The sequence below is a fragment of the Haemaphysalis longicornis genome, unplaced genomic scaffold, assembly GCF_048455015.1.
Source record: "Haemaphysalis longicornis isolate Haplotype H1 unplaced genomic scaffold, Haemaphysalis longicornis Haplotype H1 scaffold_1, whole genome shotgun sequence".
NCBI classification, from domain to species: domain Eukaryota; kingdom Metazoa; phylum Arthropoda; class Arachnida; order Ixodida; family Ixodidae; genus Haemaphysalis; species Haemaphysalis longicornis.
In genome coordinates, this window is record NW_027526203.1 from 108,066,965 (window position 1) to 108,081,217 (window position 14,253).

The 14,253-nt window shown below is 44.7% G+C and overlaps 1 protein-coding gene across 3 annotated transcripts in view; it reads right to left on the reverse strand.

Annotated features, from left to right (window-relative positions):
- LOC144178902 (sodium-coupled monocarboxylate transporter 1-like) overlaps window positions 1–14,253 on the reverse strand; it is a 368,331-nt gene that overhangs the window by 28,511 nt on the left and 325,567 nt on the right. For all 3 annotated transcript variants that reach the window (XM_077707060.1, XM_077707046.1, XM_077707054.1), the window contains one exon: window positions 6,724–6,791. In XM_077707060.1, the coding sequence (XP_077563186.1) occupies window positions 6,724–6,791 (68 nt within the window). The remainder of the gene's footprint in view (window positions 1–6,723; window positions 6,792–14,253) is intronic.

Sequence of the window (14,253 nt, forward strand, 5' to 3'; positions counted from 1 at the left end):
CAACTGATTCAGGTCTTTCCAGAAACAACGTTTTCCATGATAATCACGTACTGTCGTTTTGGTCCTTGCGTAACTACAAAATTTCGCTCGTGATCAACAATATAATAAGCACCAATTCTCCCTTTCCATTAAGCCTTTTCACATTACCCTCTCGTAGTACAAGGCAAGCCTAGAATTTCAAGTTCAACCTCCCCAAATGTAACAATGTATATGGTGAACCCCTGATCGAGTTCAGTGGAGTCAAAATACGGAACGACCTTTCGATAGAGGTCAAAACAGCGAGAAATTTTAAGATGGCCGCTAAACAGCATTACAAGTCTTGTGAAATTTTATCTGAAACTCTTGCTATGAGAATCATCTTTTTAGTGACATTATTTTTCTGTTGGATTTGTTGTGTCTATCTGTGAATATGTACAATTCCAGCTGTATGAAATATAACCTTGTATACATCTCAATTTTCCTGAGCCCTCTACGCTCTGACGCTTAAGTGCTTGTGAATTGCTTGTAATTTTATATTGGACGGGCCACTAGCCTATGCAGCTGTCGGTCCAAACAGTGTTCTGTACATACTTCATGTTTTATGAATAAAGTTTCTGATAAAAAATGGTGTTTAAGCTTCTTTCAATTGGATACTTCCGCTAGTGGGATTGCAAGATGATGGCCGCATCTACCGCTTCTTCGTTCATGTATGTAGGAGGGTCATGCAGTCACAATGATTGCCAGAGTAGTCAACTGCCACAACTGTTGCCTCCTTCTTTTGTGCATGCCGGAGTCAGTGTACACTGTGTTCCCACGATATTGGAACTTTCTTCGAATCAACTTCACCTTGTCTTTTCGCCTGTCCTTTTGTAGGTTAGGAAATATGTTTCTGATACTGGTATAGAGATTTTATGCAGGTTCCCTGTATCGGTGGCATGTCCGTGATGACGTGCAGTCGATTCTTTTCCGCGGCGGGGGTGTGGGGTGGAAGTTGGCGTAGTGCTTGTCGTTCATATGATGGCCCGTCCCGATTTTGTTTTCCGAGACACACCATCGGTGCCAGGAGAGTGGTTTCTCTAATTTCTTCAAAAGCGTTTTAAAGACACAATTTAAGGACGTATTCATTATCCCCATCACCAACAGCCAATTTAGGTCCACTGCAGGACGAAGTCCTTTCCCCTTGACCTTCACCTGCTCCTGTGCTGAGCTGCCCGAGTCTACTCTTTGCCTCCGAATTTTCCTAGTTCGTCCCTCCATACAGTTAAAGTCCTTCCTCTTCTAACCCCTTCCCTGGGTGTCCGTTTTGAGTTCATCCGATGCTAAAAATTTCGAGGCGGAGAGCTGCCTTGTGTACTTTTGTGATAATGGTTTTCTTCGGTGCTAGTAAGTTTGTGGAACGCTTAAGCGTTTATTGAACAAAAAGAAACGGCTTTTCCGATCTGCAAAACACTCTGGAAGTGTTGAGCGTTGGAATGCCTACAAAACAGCTTTGAGCAGTTACAAGGTTGCTGTAGCTGAATCTAAGAAAACATTTTATGAGCAAACGCTGCCTTCTCTTTTAAAAGATAGCCCTCAGAAATTTTGGAGTGTGGTCAATGGTAAAAAATCGAGTGCCATCGAACTCTGTGATTCTAGCAATGAACCTGTCGGTCGCACCGTGTGTTGTGAAGTATTGAATGATGCGTTCATTTCTGTATTTTCTGATTCTGCGCCTTGCGCCAGTGCTGTTTTTCCTGATGTACCTTACACTTCAATGTCGCCGATTTTCATTGATCTTGATGGCGTTGTGAAGTTGATACAGAATTCAAAAGTGTCTGCATGCTCTGGTGTTGACGGTATCAACTCGAAATTTCTTAAGGGCACCACTGCTTATTCATCTGTCATCTTACGTGAAATCTTTGCTCTGTCACTTCAAACCGGCGCTCTGCCAAGTGATTGGAAGGCAGGAATGGTTATTCCCGTACACAAATCTGGTAGTTGTTTCTCTCCGCTCAGTTATAGGCCTATATCCTTAACTAGCGTCCCCTGCAAATTAATGGAGCACATAATTTATTCGCACCTGGTTTCATTTCTTGAGTCAAACTTATTTTTCACCCCGCACCAACATGGATTTAGGAAACACTTTTCCTGTGATACCAAGCTTTTGTCTTTCACAAATGATTTATTTCAAGCGATGGACGCTAACATTATTGTAGACTGTATTTTTTTAGATTTCGCCAAAGCGTTCGATACTGTTTCACACACAATTCTCCTGGCTAAATTAAGCAAGCTAAACATCGATCCCAGTGTACTTTCTTGGATTAAGGGTTTTTTGTCCGATCGTTCACAGTTTGTTTTTGCTAACGAATGTTACTCTTCTACTGCTCGTGTAACCTCTGGAGTACCTCAGGGATCTGTCTTAGGACCTCTATTGTTTTTAATTTACATTAACGATCTCCCGGGCCAAATTAACTCGTCAATTAAGCTCTTCGCTGATGACTGTGTTTTGTATCGAGGTATTTCCAATCCTGGTGACTGCGATGCTCTTCAATGAGATATTGGCATAGTAACATCATGGTGCTCTAAATCACAAATGAAGCTTAACATTAATAAGTGCAAGGCATTTCGTGTTTGTCGTGCGTTTAAGAATATTGCTCCTCCTAAGTACAGCGTTAACAATATAGCTATAGAAAGTGTCTCCTCGTACAAGTATCTTGGTATTCACATTTCACATAACCTCACCTGGAACACACATATAAATTACATTTACAGTAATGCCAGCCGCATGCTCGGATTCTTGCGGCGTAATTTTTCATCGGCTACTCCAGCTGTCAAGTTGCTTTTGTATAAATCCTTAGTGAGGCCTAAGCTGGAATATGCATGCTCTATTTTTGACCCTTCTGCTGTATATCTCAAAAATACTCTTGAATCAATCCAAAATCGAGCTGCTCGTTTTATTCTTTGTAATTATTCTCGTCATGCAAGTGTTTCGGCGATGAAACTAACCCTTGGATTGCCTAGCCTAGAATTACGTCGTAAATACCTTCGCTTGTGTCTTTTTCAATGGATTTATTACTCTAATCAGACCCTCAGGAACGAGCTAATGTCCCCGCCATCATACATTTCATCGCGCACAGATCATCGTTTCAAGGTTGCAGTTCCTGCCTCTCGCACCAATGTTCATTTTGATTCGTTTTTACCACGAACAACGAATGACTGGAACCATCTCCCTGCCTCCATCGCTGCTATCACTGACGCCACTAACTTTAAAAATGTTGTCAATGAATTTGTTTGTAACAGTACCCACTCCTCTCTGTAATGCCTCCGGGCCTTGAGAGTATGATAATAAATAAATAAATAAATAAATAAATAAATAAATAAATAAATAAATAAATAAATATCCGGTTCATGATCAGTGGCTGCATGAGCCTTATCATTTCTTCTCTAATTCCTGCCCTTGCCTTGTTAGGCGTTTCTTAATGTGAGCAACCGGTGAAAGATTTTCTGTTTTTGGCGATCCTGAGATCGGGTCTGCTACCTGACTCTAGAGGCACGCCGACCAAATAAGTAGGCATCAACAATCACGAATTTTTCAGAGCATAATTTACTTCCCTGAAATAAACACACATCATATGAATGTAAAGGATGTAATTGTCATATCAATTAATTTGTTGCAAATGAGATTCTTCTGATGTACTTGGTGGCAACACGTTTGACATTAAAGGGGCCCTGAAAGGCATTTTGAGCACACTAAATGAACTAGCGCAACCGTTAGATTGGGTCGTCAACGTCCTCTGTGCCAAGTATTACTCTTTTACGCGCAGCGGAAAGCTCACACTTTTGTTGCAAAGTTTGTCGTTTTTTTTTCACCCTTTCCTTCGTGTTTTTGGACGCCGCCATCTTCACATGTCTACATCATCGATTCCCAGATGTTCGTCATGAGCTGGACATCCTGCTATTGGGCGGCTTTTTTAACCAACTTCCGGCAAAGAGATCAGTCGTCTGCTCAGCGTCGGCTCGCCGGCTGATCTGCCAGCAGAGCGCCGGAGTGCTTGGGCATTTTACGACAAACGAAACAAGTGTAAAACAAACGCTTAACCGTTTGTATTGAATGCAACAGGGCCATAACACGACATGGATATTCTGTTACCTGAGTACGTTCCATAAAGCGTTGAAGCCCCGTGGCACTTCTTTCGTGCAATCGCAGAGAACGCCCTGAGCCGAAGGCCCCGGTTTGCCGCATACATTTTATTCACCTTCAAAACAATCCAAAGATGCGTTTCTAACGAACACAACGTCACAACATGCGTTGAAAGTCTGAACCACGATTGACAGAGGATGGGTTGCCTTCTGCCCGTCGTAAATTCGGTACTCACCTCGCGCGCGCTTTCCGGGGACGAACAGCAAGTCACTTAACCCTGGCGCCCAAGCCGAGATGGCTTTTAGCCACGCACACTGCACATACCCCATGCGAGGTTGAGTCGTACGTCGCTCGAGAAAGATAATCCAGACCATGGGAAGCACTATCCACCCGCAGAAGCACAACGTCGCATTTCATCGCGAAACAAAGGCGTCCACAACACACACACCATCGCCTCCTGTAATACCAAACGCATCTCGCACTTCCCAATGGGAGTGAGTGGTACGCCTGCAGTGCCCACATGTCGCGAGGTGGGGCCCCGAGCTGAACCGGGATCGCGGAACCGTAACTGACTTCTAGAGCGGTTTGTGCCTTGTTGCCAAGGCAACTGATGTTTGAGATTGTCAAAGAAATGGCGCTCGGTCCAGCGCTAGAAAGCTCAGAGCCGCGGATAACTCTATGGCCGCGGAGGAGCATGTTTTGCCAACGTTGCCGCTCTCCACCACGCGTCGCCCCAAGCTAAACTGGTCACATGATTGAAGCGTTTTGTGCACGGGTTCTGTATTGGTTTAATATGACTTTTTCACATGCCGCCGGCAGGAATTACCACCACGGCAAAATAAGACCCGGCACCAGCGGGGCCACATCTGATACGGCGCTTTTTGGATAAACAGTGCGCGGTGCATCAAGGGAACGAGCGCACGACCCTCCCCGTGCGGCTGCGAGTTCGCCGCCGATAAAAAGTCATGTGCCGCCAGCAACGTACACCGCGAAAGGGCAAGGCCAGGCCGCCGCATACATGCGGCCAGATTTTTCGTTCGCTTTTCCAGCCTTGATCGGAGTGCGGGATTCATGGTGTCAACAAAGCTTGCCCGTAGCAGACGACAGTCTGGGCAGCGCAATAGCGGAAGTACGTCACCGCTGCGGAGCGCAGCATCATGGGAGGCAAGGCTCGCGCACCGTCAACAGCGGAGAGTAAGTCGAAAGGAGGAGGAAACGCGGAGCGACGATAATGCGCGGTTTTTGATTTACGATTTCTCAACTAATACTCATCGCTTTAACAAAATTCTTGCGGGAGGAGATTGCAAATACATTGCTTTATTTGGGTACATGTACATCCATGCATCGGCGGAAGGTATTTCAGGACCCCTTTAAGAAGTATTACGAACCACTTCAATGAATTCCTTGTGCAGTTAGGAGAAATAAAATCGCAAGTCGGCGGGCTAACTTTATACAAAATTATAGTTCCGGTAGAGGGGTAAACCATGCGTTATGATATGATTGAGCTGTCTTCATTCCCCACGTGAGATATTTGAAGTGGCGGTGAGCCTGTATTTGTGAAAAACTGTGAACCCCGAACAAGTTGCCGTCTACTTTAGGATAGCAAAATTTGTACCGGAAACTTTTCCTGTAACCTCAATATAGTTGTTCGGGCAGTTTGCCGCCCACGCAGTTGGGTTGTCTGCCAGTGCCTCACTGACTTTGAATTTTTGTTGAATAAGTTCGATATGCAGCCAACTTTACTATTCCAGCAGACATACACGGTGAGACTTCTAAGTTCCCGAAAATACTTGGTAGTGACTAGTTCGGTATTTCACGACGACATTGCTGAGAAACTGAATAACTCGAGTATAGTGTTTAAAAGACACTCACGAAATCATTCTTTGCCCACATTCTCACAGCTGTACTAATAACGTACATTACTGCCAGGCATTATTACGAAATACAATCTGATCATAGTTAGGTTGCGCTAACCATCATCTCCCTAAACAGCAAGGAAAAAGTGAAGGATATTAAAATATCTGACAACAAAGCATGTCATCACAAGGTGCAAGAAATGAACTGTGGTGCTCCTGTATCAACTAACTTACAGCCGCAAAGTTTGAAATGCACGACAAGAAAATTACTTAAAATAGGAGGATAAAGACATACTACCATATATTCACCTCACAATGCAAGCATCGAAAAGGTTAAAGCAGACGCCAGGAGATATTACGCGAAAACGTTTTCAGTGTCTATGAATTAAGTCACAGAAAAGCACCGACTGGAAAAAGGGGTTGTTTCTGTCGTGAACTAAACGTTTCAAAGCGAAGTGTAATGAACACACGCGTGGTAAAGCAAGCTTATTGGTAAATGGGCTCCCTCCTTGCAATACTTTCGTTCGTGCCTGTCAAAAGACGCCATTGCAATAAACATTTTTCATATGCTTCAGTGATCCTACACTCCTTAACGGGCAAATAAGAGAAAAATTATTGGCCACATGGCCTCCACCGGTAGAAGAAGTATTGGAGAATTTTGTGAAATTAGTAAATGTTGGAATGGCTAAGTCCACACCACGCCGTTACATCCAACACAAAAAATGAAAAGCTGCTCGAAAGAAGATTTACGTCAATTTAAATACTTACTCTCGCGGCGGCTCCCAGGTAAGGCATTAGAGTGGCAAGGATGGTCATGATTGAACCACTGGTAATGGCTGCAAGCAGTCAACAAGCATGGGATAAGTTATTACACGCTTAGCACCAGTGCCAGGGAATTGTTGAAGAACATGATTACAATTTAAACCTTACGGCCGAGTAAACGGTTGTATTCACCTTTAGGCTGGCAAGTAAGACTTCGCGATGCTACACACCCGGAACCTTTCGGCCACGCTACTTGGTTTCTCATATGCAGGCCAAATTACAAGGTCGCTAATGAATTTAAACCCCCTGTTTTTTTTCCTTAGCGTTCATCCAATTCTTGAAAACATCATCATTACCAGCAGTAGCAGCAGCAACAGCAGCAGCAGCTTAGTTAGGTCCACTGCAGCGCAGGATGAAGGCCTCTCCCAAATACCTCCAGCCGCTCCTGTCCTGCGCTTGTAGAGTCCATTCCCTGCCACCAAATTTCTTCATTTCATCTCTCCATGGTGTTATTTGCCTATCCCTTTTTCTAGTACCGTCTCTGGGTGTCTGCTCTGTTACCATGATGGACCACCGGTTGACATTGCGTCTCACTACATAGCAAGCCCACGTCCATTTATTTTTCTTTAGTTGAACTATAATACCTTCTACTGGGGTTTGTTCCCTCTGATGGAGGCGAAAAGCAAAAACGCCGTTGTGTTCGAGATTTCGGCGCCCGCTAAAGATCTGGTCTAAACTAATCCGGATCCCTCCACTATATACATGGTAGGAATTTCAAGCGCGCAAATGCAGACAGGGGACGAACGGGACAAAGAAAAGAGCTAACTTCCAAGTGAAATTTTATTTACAAAACGACATATATAAATTGAACGGCGATAACAAAAACACATTTGGCAAACAGGGCGGTGCCTTAATCAACGCCTCCGTGAGCATGCCAATCGAGCGGAAAAAGGCGCAGATGGGAACCTAGCTAGTCATTGCGAGAATTGCAAGTGTTCGCCTCTGTTTGACGAATGTACGGTGCATGGTGTCGCGACCCTGATCAGCGCACACGGGATATTGTGGGGGCGGAGATGCATCGTGGGGGCGAATGTTGTGTTAGCATGACCTCCGTATCGTTGACAGCGAAAGAGCTAGCCTTCCAGGTTGCGCGCATGTCATAAGGTATTAGGCACGTGTGCGCGTCTGCAGACTGCGCACATACTCTGGTTTCGTACACTGCGCACATACTCTGGTGTCTGCTTTGTGTTTTTGTTAGCACCGCCTCATTTATGTATGTCGTTTTGTAAATAAAATCTCAGTTGGAGTTGGCGCTTGTCTTGTCCCGTTCATCCCCTGTCTGCATTTTCGCGCTTGAAATTCGCGCCATGGATTACCAACAAGCTTAAACCCATACGTTGTTCCACTATATAGGGCGCGCCTCCGCGCCTGTGTAGCACCGGCGCGTTAAACCCTACAATCAATCAGTTTGTTCCCTCATCCAGAAAGTTCGTTTTCCTGTCCCTGAGCGCTACTCCTATTATTATTTGTTCTATGGCCCGTTGAGCCGCCCTAAGGTTGCTTTCCAGTTGTTTAGTAAGGCGCCAAGTTGCCGCTCACCCGCCGCGGTGGCTCAGTGGCTAAGGCGTTGTGCTGCTTAGCCCGAGGATGCAGGTTCGATTCCCGGCCGCGGTGGCCGCTTTTCTGATGGAGGCGAAAAGCAAAAACGCCCGTGTGTACGAGATTTCGGCGCACGATAAAGATCCCCAGGTGGTCAAAATTAATCCGGAGCCCTCCACTATGGCGCGCCTCATCGCCTGCGTTGCGTCGGCGCGTTACACCCTACAATCAACCAATCAAATCACGTTTCCGCTCCATCTGTAATCACTGACATGGGCCATTGGTTGCACATTATTATTTTCAGAGATAGAGGTAGCTTAGTTTTCATTATTTTGGGGTGTTTGCCGAGTACACCTCAGATCATACCTAATTGACTGAAGGTACACTGCCGCTACTGCGAAAAAATTTATTTCGTAACTGGGTGACGTAATAAACTGGCAGTAGTCCGCCGGATAATGCGGGTTTCGGTTACGACGTTCTATTTTTGCATGCTCATTAAATGGAAACACACACGGGCGCGTAGGTATACAGGGTGTCCCAGCTATCATGCACCAAGATTTTTAAAAAGAGCAATGCTGTTACTCGAAAAATCCTAGCGCATAATAAAGTGGAATGGTGGTCAGTAAATTGTTCGTTAATGAGATTTAATAAACCAATTATAATTAATCATCTAACTCGAGAAGTACTGTCCTGAATATTCAAGTGTCAATGGGACGCTTGTAGGTACACACGAGAGGAATCTAACTGCGGTATTTTTAGCCACGAACTAACTGCGCACTCATTTATTCTGACTGATAAAGAAATCCCGCGAAATATTGGGAATACCACGGCACGGCGCTCCCTCCCAGCTCAGAAAGAAGAGACAAGTGTCAAATAGTCGCCAGTTTGGCGACAAATAGCCAGACCTGGCATCCTGGTCCACTCGTGACCCGCCGTCGTCGGTGGAATTGCCTTTAATTTTAGATTTAACCTTTTTCCCATCTCATCAACGATAACCTTTCTTATCGGCGATGAGTAATGTATCTAAGTAAGTTCTTCGTGAGGTTAATCCGTGCAAGCTCGTGGAGGTGCAGCAAGAAAATAAGGAGTATAGTACGGAGGCTGTAGTGCTTGATAAAAGCCCTTTTCGCATACTTTGCAATTACCCTCAGAGCATCCTTAGGACCAGCCACAGAAGTGAAGAACTTCTACGATTGTCTCATGAGTAGACATGCGATCAGTAACACATAAAGCTGAGTTGCTACCGGACACTCTCCAGATTGCCTTTTGTTTTTCTCGGTATCATTGAAACTTCAGCACAGCCGTCGAGTTGCCCGCCTCACCTCCCACCACTGCATCGAAAGCAGAGTGGTTAGTGACAATTACACAGCGAACTGGTTGTGCCGCAATTTCAACGCGCAATTTAACTGTTCACCCAGTGGTCGATTTGACAGGCAGGACAAGTCGTTATGTTGGGCTCAAAAGAGAAGGGAATAAACGCCCAGCTTGAAAAAGAGATGTAGGCTAGCCCACCTATAAACTGTTATTGAGCACGACAGTGCAAAAAGTTTTCAAAGCAATATTGAACATGGTTTGAGATTCTTTCCAGTTTGAATTCGTAAGGCGAATGTCTGTGTTAAAGTCAATAATGCTGAAAGGCGGGCTAGTTGGTGACAATTCATAGCTGTCACTTGAGCGCACAAAAAACAAGGACTGAACGAAGACACGAAGACCAGCTCAGGCTAACAACTGAAATTTTATTCATCACTCAACACATACATACCCTTTTTGACAACACCCGCGCATGATCAAATGTGAATGTATGACGTCATACACACAAACACAAGAAAAAAAAAACAAGAAAAAACACTTTAACCTTTGCATTATCTCATGTCGTCTAACAACTTAATTTCGTTATCGGACAGGGCTACTGACGCTTTACTTAGGCACCTTCCCTTTAATTTCGACATCTCCCAGGCTTCCACTATCTCTCTTGTAGTCCTGTCTTGGTAGTGGAACTCCGTCGTCGTTAGATCAAACAACGGCTCGGACTTTTTTTCTTCTGCACTGCGCACTGGGCGCCGCCAGATGCGTGTATGGCCGACCTTTAAGGCTGGACATGTGTTCTCTGAGCCTTACATTTACGCATCTACTCGTTTGACCAACGTACTCGTTTGACAAATCTACTCGTTTGACCAAAAGCGGCCGCGGCGGCCGCTTTTCTGATGGAGGCGAAAAGCAAAAACGCCCGTGTGTACGAGATATCGGCGCACGTTAAAGATCCCCAGGTGGTCAAAATTAACCCGGAGTCCTCCACTACGGCGCGCCTCATCGCCTGCGTTGCGTCGGCGCGTTAAACCCTACAGTCGACCAACGTACTGGTTCCCACATGTGAACGGAATCTTGTACACAACGTTTTTTCAGGATGGATTACTGCAGAGTGTGAGAGCATGTATCGAAGAAGACAATGATGAAGTCTCCTCTTGTAACAAAAGTGGAATGTCGGTGAACGCTTTTCTAGAAGTGCTTAGCCTGTATCTTGACAGCACGTACGTGATGTTCAAAAACAAGGTGTGCATCCAAAAACAAGGAGTATGCATCGGATCGAAAGTGGCCCCGGTGTTGAGTGCAGGGTTTTTGACTAAGGTGGACAGACTTGTGAAAGCAGAGTTAGAAGGAAGTGTGCTCAGAAACTTCAGATATGCTGATGATTATTTGGTACTAGGCAATTAAACGGAAATATAAACGTTGAGTTGCCAGGTATTTGACGTATTTACTTTAAGAGAGGGAGGGCTAAACTTCACATATGAGATGCCAAGAGAAAAATGTTTACAATTCCAGGATGTGGAGTTCACCTTTGAAGAACACCACATGTGCTCGCAGTATTCACCACGCACGGAGAAACCACTCTTAGAATACACGTCTGGCCACTCAAGGATACTTAAGAATGGGATAGTAATGGGTGTCTAAAATCCGTTCTCGACAAAACCTGCAAACACAGAATGGAAGAAGCGTTTGGTGCTCAGAGACACCGTCTTGAAAAGGCGGGGTTCCCAATGGCGATGTTGCTAACAGTTAGCGAAAGGCTACTAAAACGAGTAAAAATGGAGGGTAAGGAGAAGGTAAAAAGCGCCCAAAACAAGAACAACAGCATGTCAGTAATTCCTTGCGTGCACGGTTTGTCTCACTGGTTCAAAAAAGCCGCTGCCAGGTACAACGTGAATATGTTTTTTTCTGCCAAAAACAAAGTGGGACGCGTTTGCCCGGCGGTTAACAGACTGTACGAAGAAAGGGCTAGAAGCAAGGCTACTAAATGTACTATGCGTCACATGTACAAATTTTTGGAATGCAGAAAAAACGTTGTGTACAATATTCCGTTCGCATGTGGGAACCAGTACGTTGGTCAAACGAGTAGATTCGTACATGTAAGGCTCAGAGAACACAAGTCTAGCCTTAAAGGTCGGCCATACACGCATCTGGCGGCGCACAGTGCGCAATGCACAACAAAAAAGTGGGAGCCGTTGTTTGACCTAACGACGATGGAGTTCCACCACCAAGACGGGACTACAAGAGAGATAGTGGAAGCCTGGCAGATGTCGAAATTAAAGGGAACGTGCCTAAGTAAACCATCAGTAGCCCTGTCCGATAAGGAAATTAAGTTGTTAGACGACATGAGATAATGCAAAGGTTAAAGCGTTTTTTCTTGTTTTTTTTTCTTGTGTTTGTGTGTATGACGTGTTACGTGCACATTTGATCATGCGCGGGTGTTGTCAAAGAGGGTATCTATGTGTTGAGTGATGAATAAAATTTCAGTTGTTAGTCTGCACTGGCGTTCGTGTCTTCGTTCAGTCCTCGTTTTCTGTGCGCTCAAGTTACAGCTATGATCCGTTAAAGGGTCGCTTTGGCTGTTACCCCTGGGCTATTAGTTGCATAGGTTTTTACACTAAATGCAGTTGCTACGTGTAGCATTCGTAGTTTTACTTGTATGAGGCTTTGGTTTGGAAATTCGAAATCCTGGAGCCCACCTATCACAGTAATAATTAACGGAGTGTGTTAGAGGCAGGTCCAATGCGGTCTGCGTATGGATTGAGGGAGCAGAAAAAGTGCGTCTAATTTTATTGAGCTCATTTTTTTTATCTCTGTCCTTTATTTTTGTCTTTTCGGTGCAATTTTATCTAAGTTTTGTTTGATTCGAATGTTGTTTGATTTGAAGTTAGCCTTGTAAGCCATGTATGTTACTTGGCGTATAATGTCATCAATCAATTTAGTTTTACTAAAGTCCTCATCTTTCTTTATATAAGCACATTTAATTGTTTTGCCATGGTAGTTTTCATTTAATGTCATTTCTCCTGTAACTCTTCGTGAAGCATAACAGAGATTTTGTGGGAATTTGTTCTGTAGTTGATATCCCTTGATGTGCTAATGTCTTTATCTTATTCGAGACAATTTATGCTGCACTTTTAAGGGAAAAGCGTCAGACTGCTGCGTGGGCGCAAAATCCGGCGTCTTCCTGGCTCACAGATGGCACAGAAAACTGCCGACAAATCTGGCACACGAATTGGCAGAAGATGCTAAGTACAAAATGACGTCAAATTATGCTAGAATTGACACCAAGTCTTTCAGTGAAGTCACTCAGAACAAAAGTAATGTAGCTGAAGGGAAATTGGTGTATTTTGGTTCTGGACGCAAATCAAGCGACGGGCATCCAGAATCCGATAAGAGCCCCTTCCTTAGTTCAGCCAAGAAGCCTCAAGCTAACTTAAGGTGGACGAGCGGCGCCTTTCGGGCTAGAACCGCGTATTGGAGACGCGTACAAGGGCCTGCATAATTATTTTTAAAATTCAAATGACACAAGTAGCATTTAGGGAGGTGGCGAAGTGGTTTTTTCGCAAAATGTCCTTCTTGCTAAGGGTGCAACAGGGGCACCATCATTTGGCACCCACTGAAACCTGCGATCAAACGGCGCTCCTCTGACATTCAGCGCGAGCACTATTTAGGAAACGGTAAGCGGAATGCGGAAGCTTAACGCTAAGGTGTGAACTATAACCTCTAAAACTGATATCCCAGCTTTATATTTCATAGACACTGAGACTGACGTTGCTTCGAAAGAAGTAAGGCTGAACGCACGACAGCCGTGCGTTCAGCCGTTGACGCTACATACAGGCCGCACAAAGGCAATTAATTGACTGATTGACTATGAGATTGATTGATTGATTGATTGATTGAATGATTGATTGAATGATTGATTTATTTATTGATTGATTGATTGATTGATTGATTGATTGATTGATTGATTGATTGATTGATTGATTGATTGATTGATTGATTGATTGATTGATATCATCCAAGTTGCAAAACCAGTCTTCGAAATGTATTTCACTTTGTCCTTCATTGCTCAAAAACGAAGAAAGCTGATTGGAATGCGTAAGACGTGAAGGCAGCGAAGCTATGAGCAACCTTCACTTCCATCACGAAGGTTTAGGTCCACTATTGCAGCCGATTTTCTTCTTCTTCGCGAGCTTCTGTCATTTTTTAAAAGTGATTATGGGGTTTAACGTGCCCACGCTACACAGGCGATGAGGTGCGCCGTGGGGGAAGGTTCCGGATTAATTTGGCCGCCTAGGGACCTTAACGTGCGCCGAAATGTCGAATACACGGGCGTTTTCGCTTTTGGCCTCCATCAGAAAAGCGCCGGCCGCGGCCGCGAATTGAACTCGAGTCCTTAGGTCAACAGGGCTGATGGTGAAGGACTGAAGGAAATTATAAATTGTCGCCTTGGCACACATGGTGAAAACTACAGACAGAGCAGAGTAGCGCCATTTTTAACTGCATCTCGTGGCGTTTCTTGTTCCACTCCCCTATCACATATTTTATACCCAATTCTCTAGCACCTTCCCCACTGACTGGTTTTGGCTGATAGCGCCTTGTACCACTTCGGCGCGGCGTTCAGTGCTACAA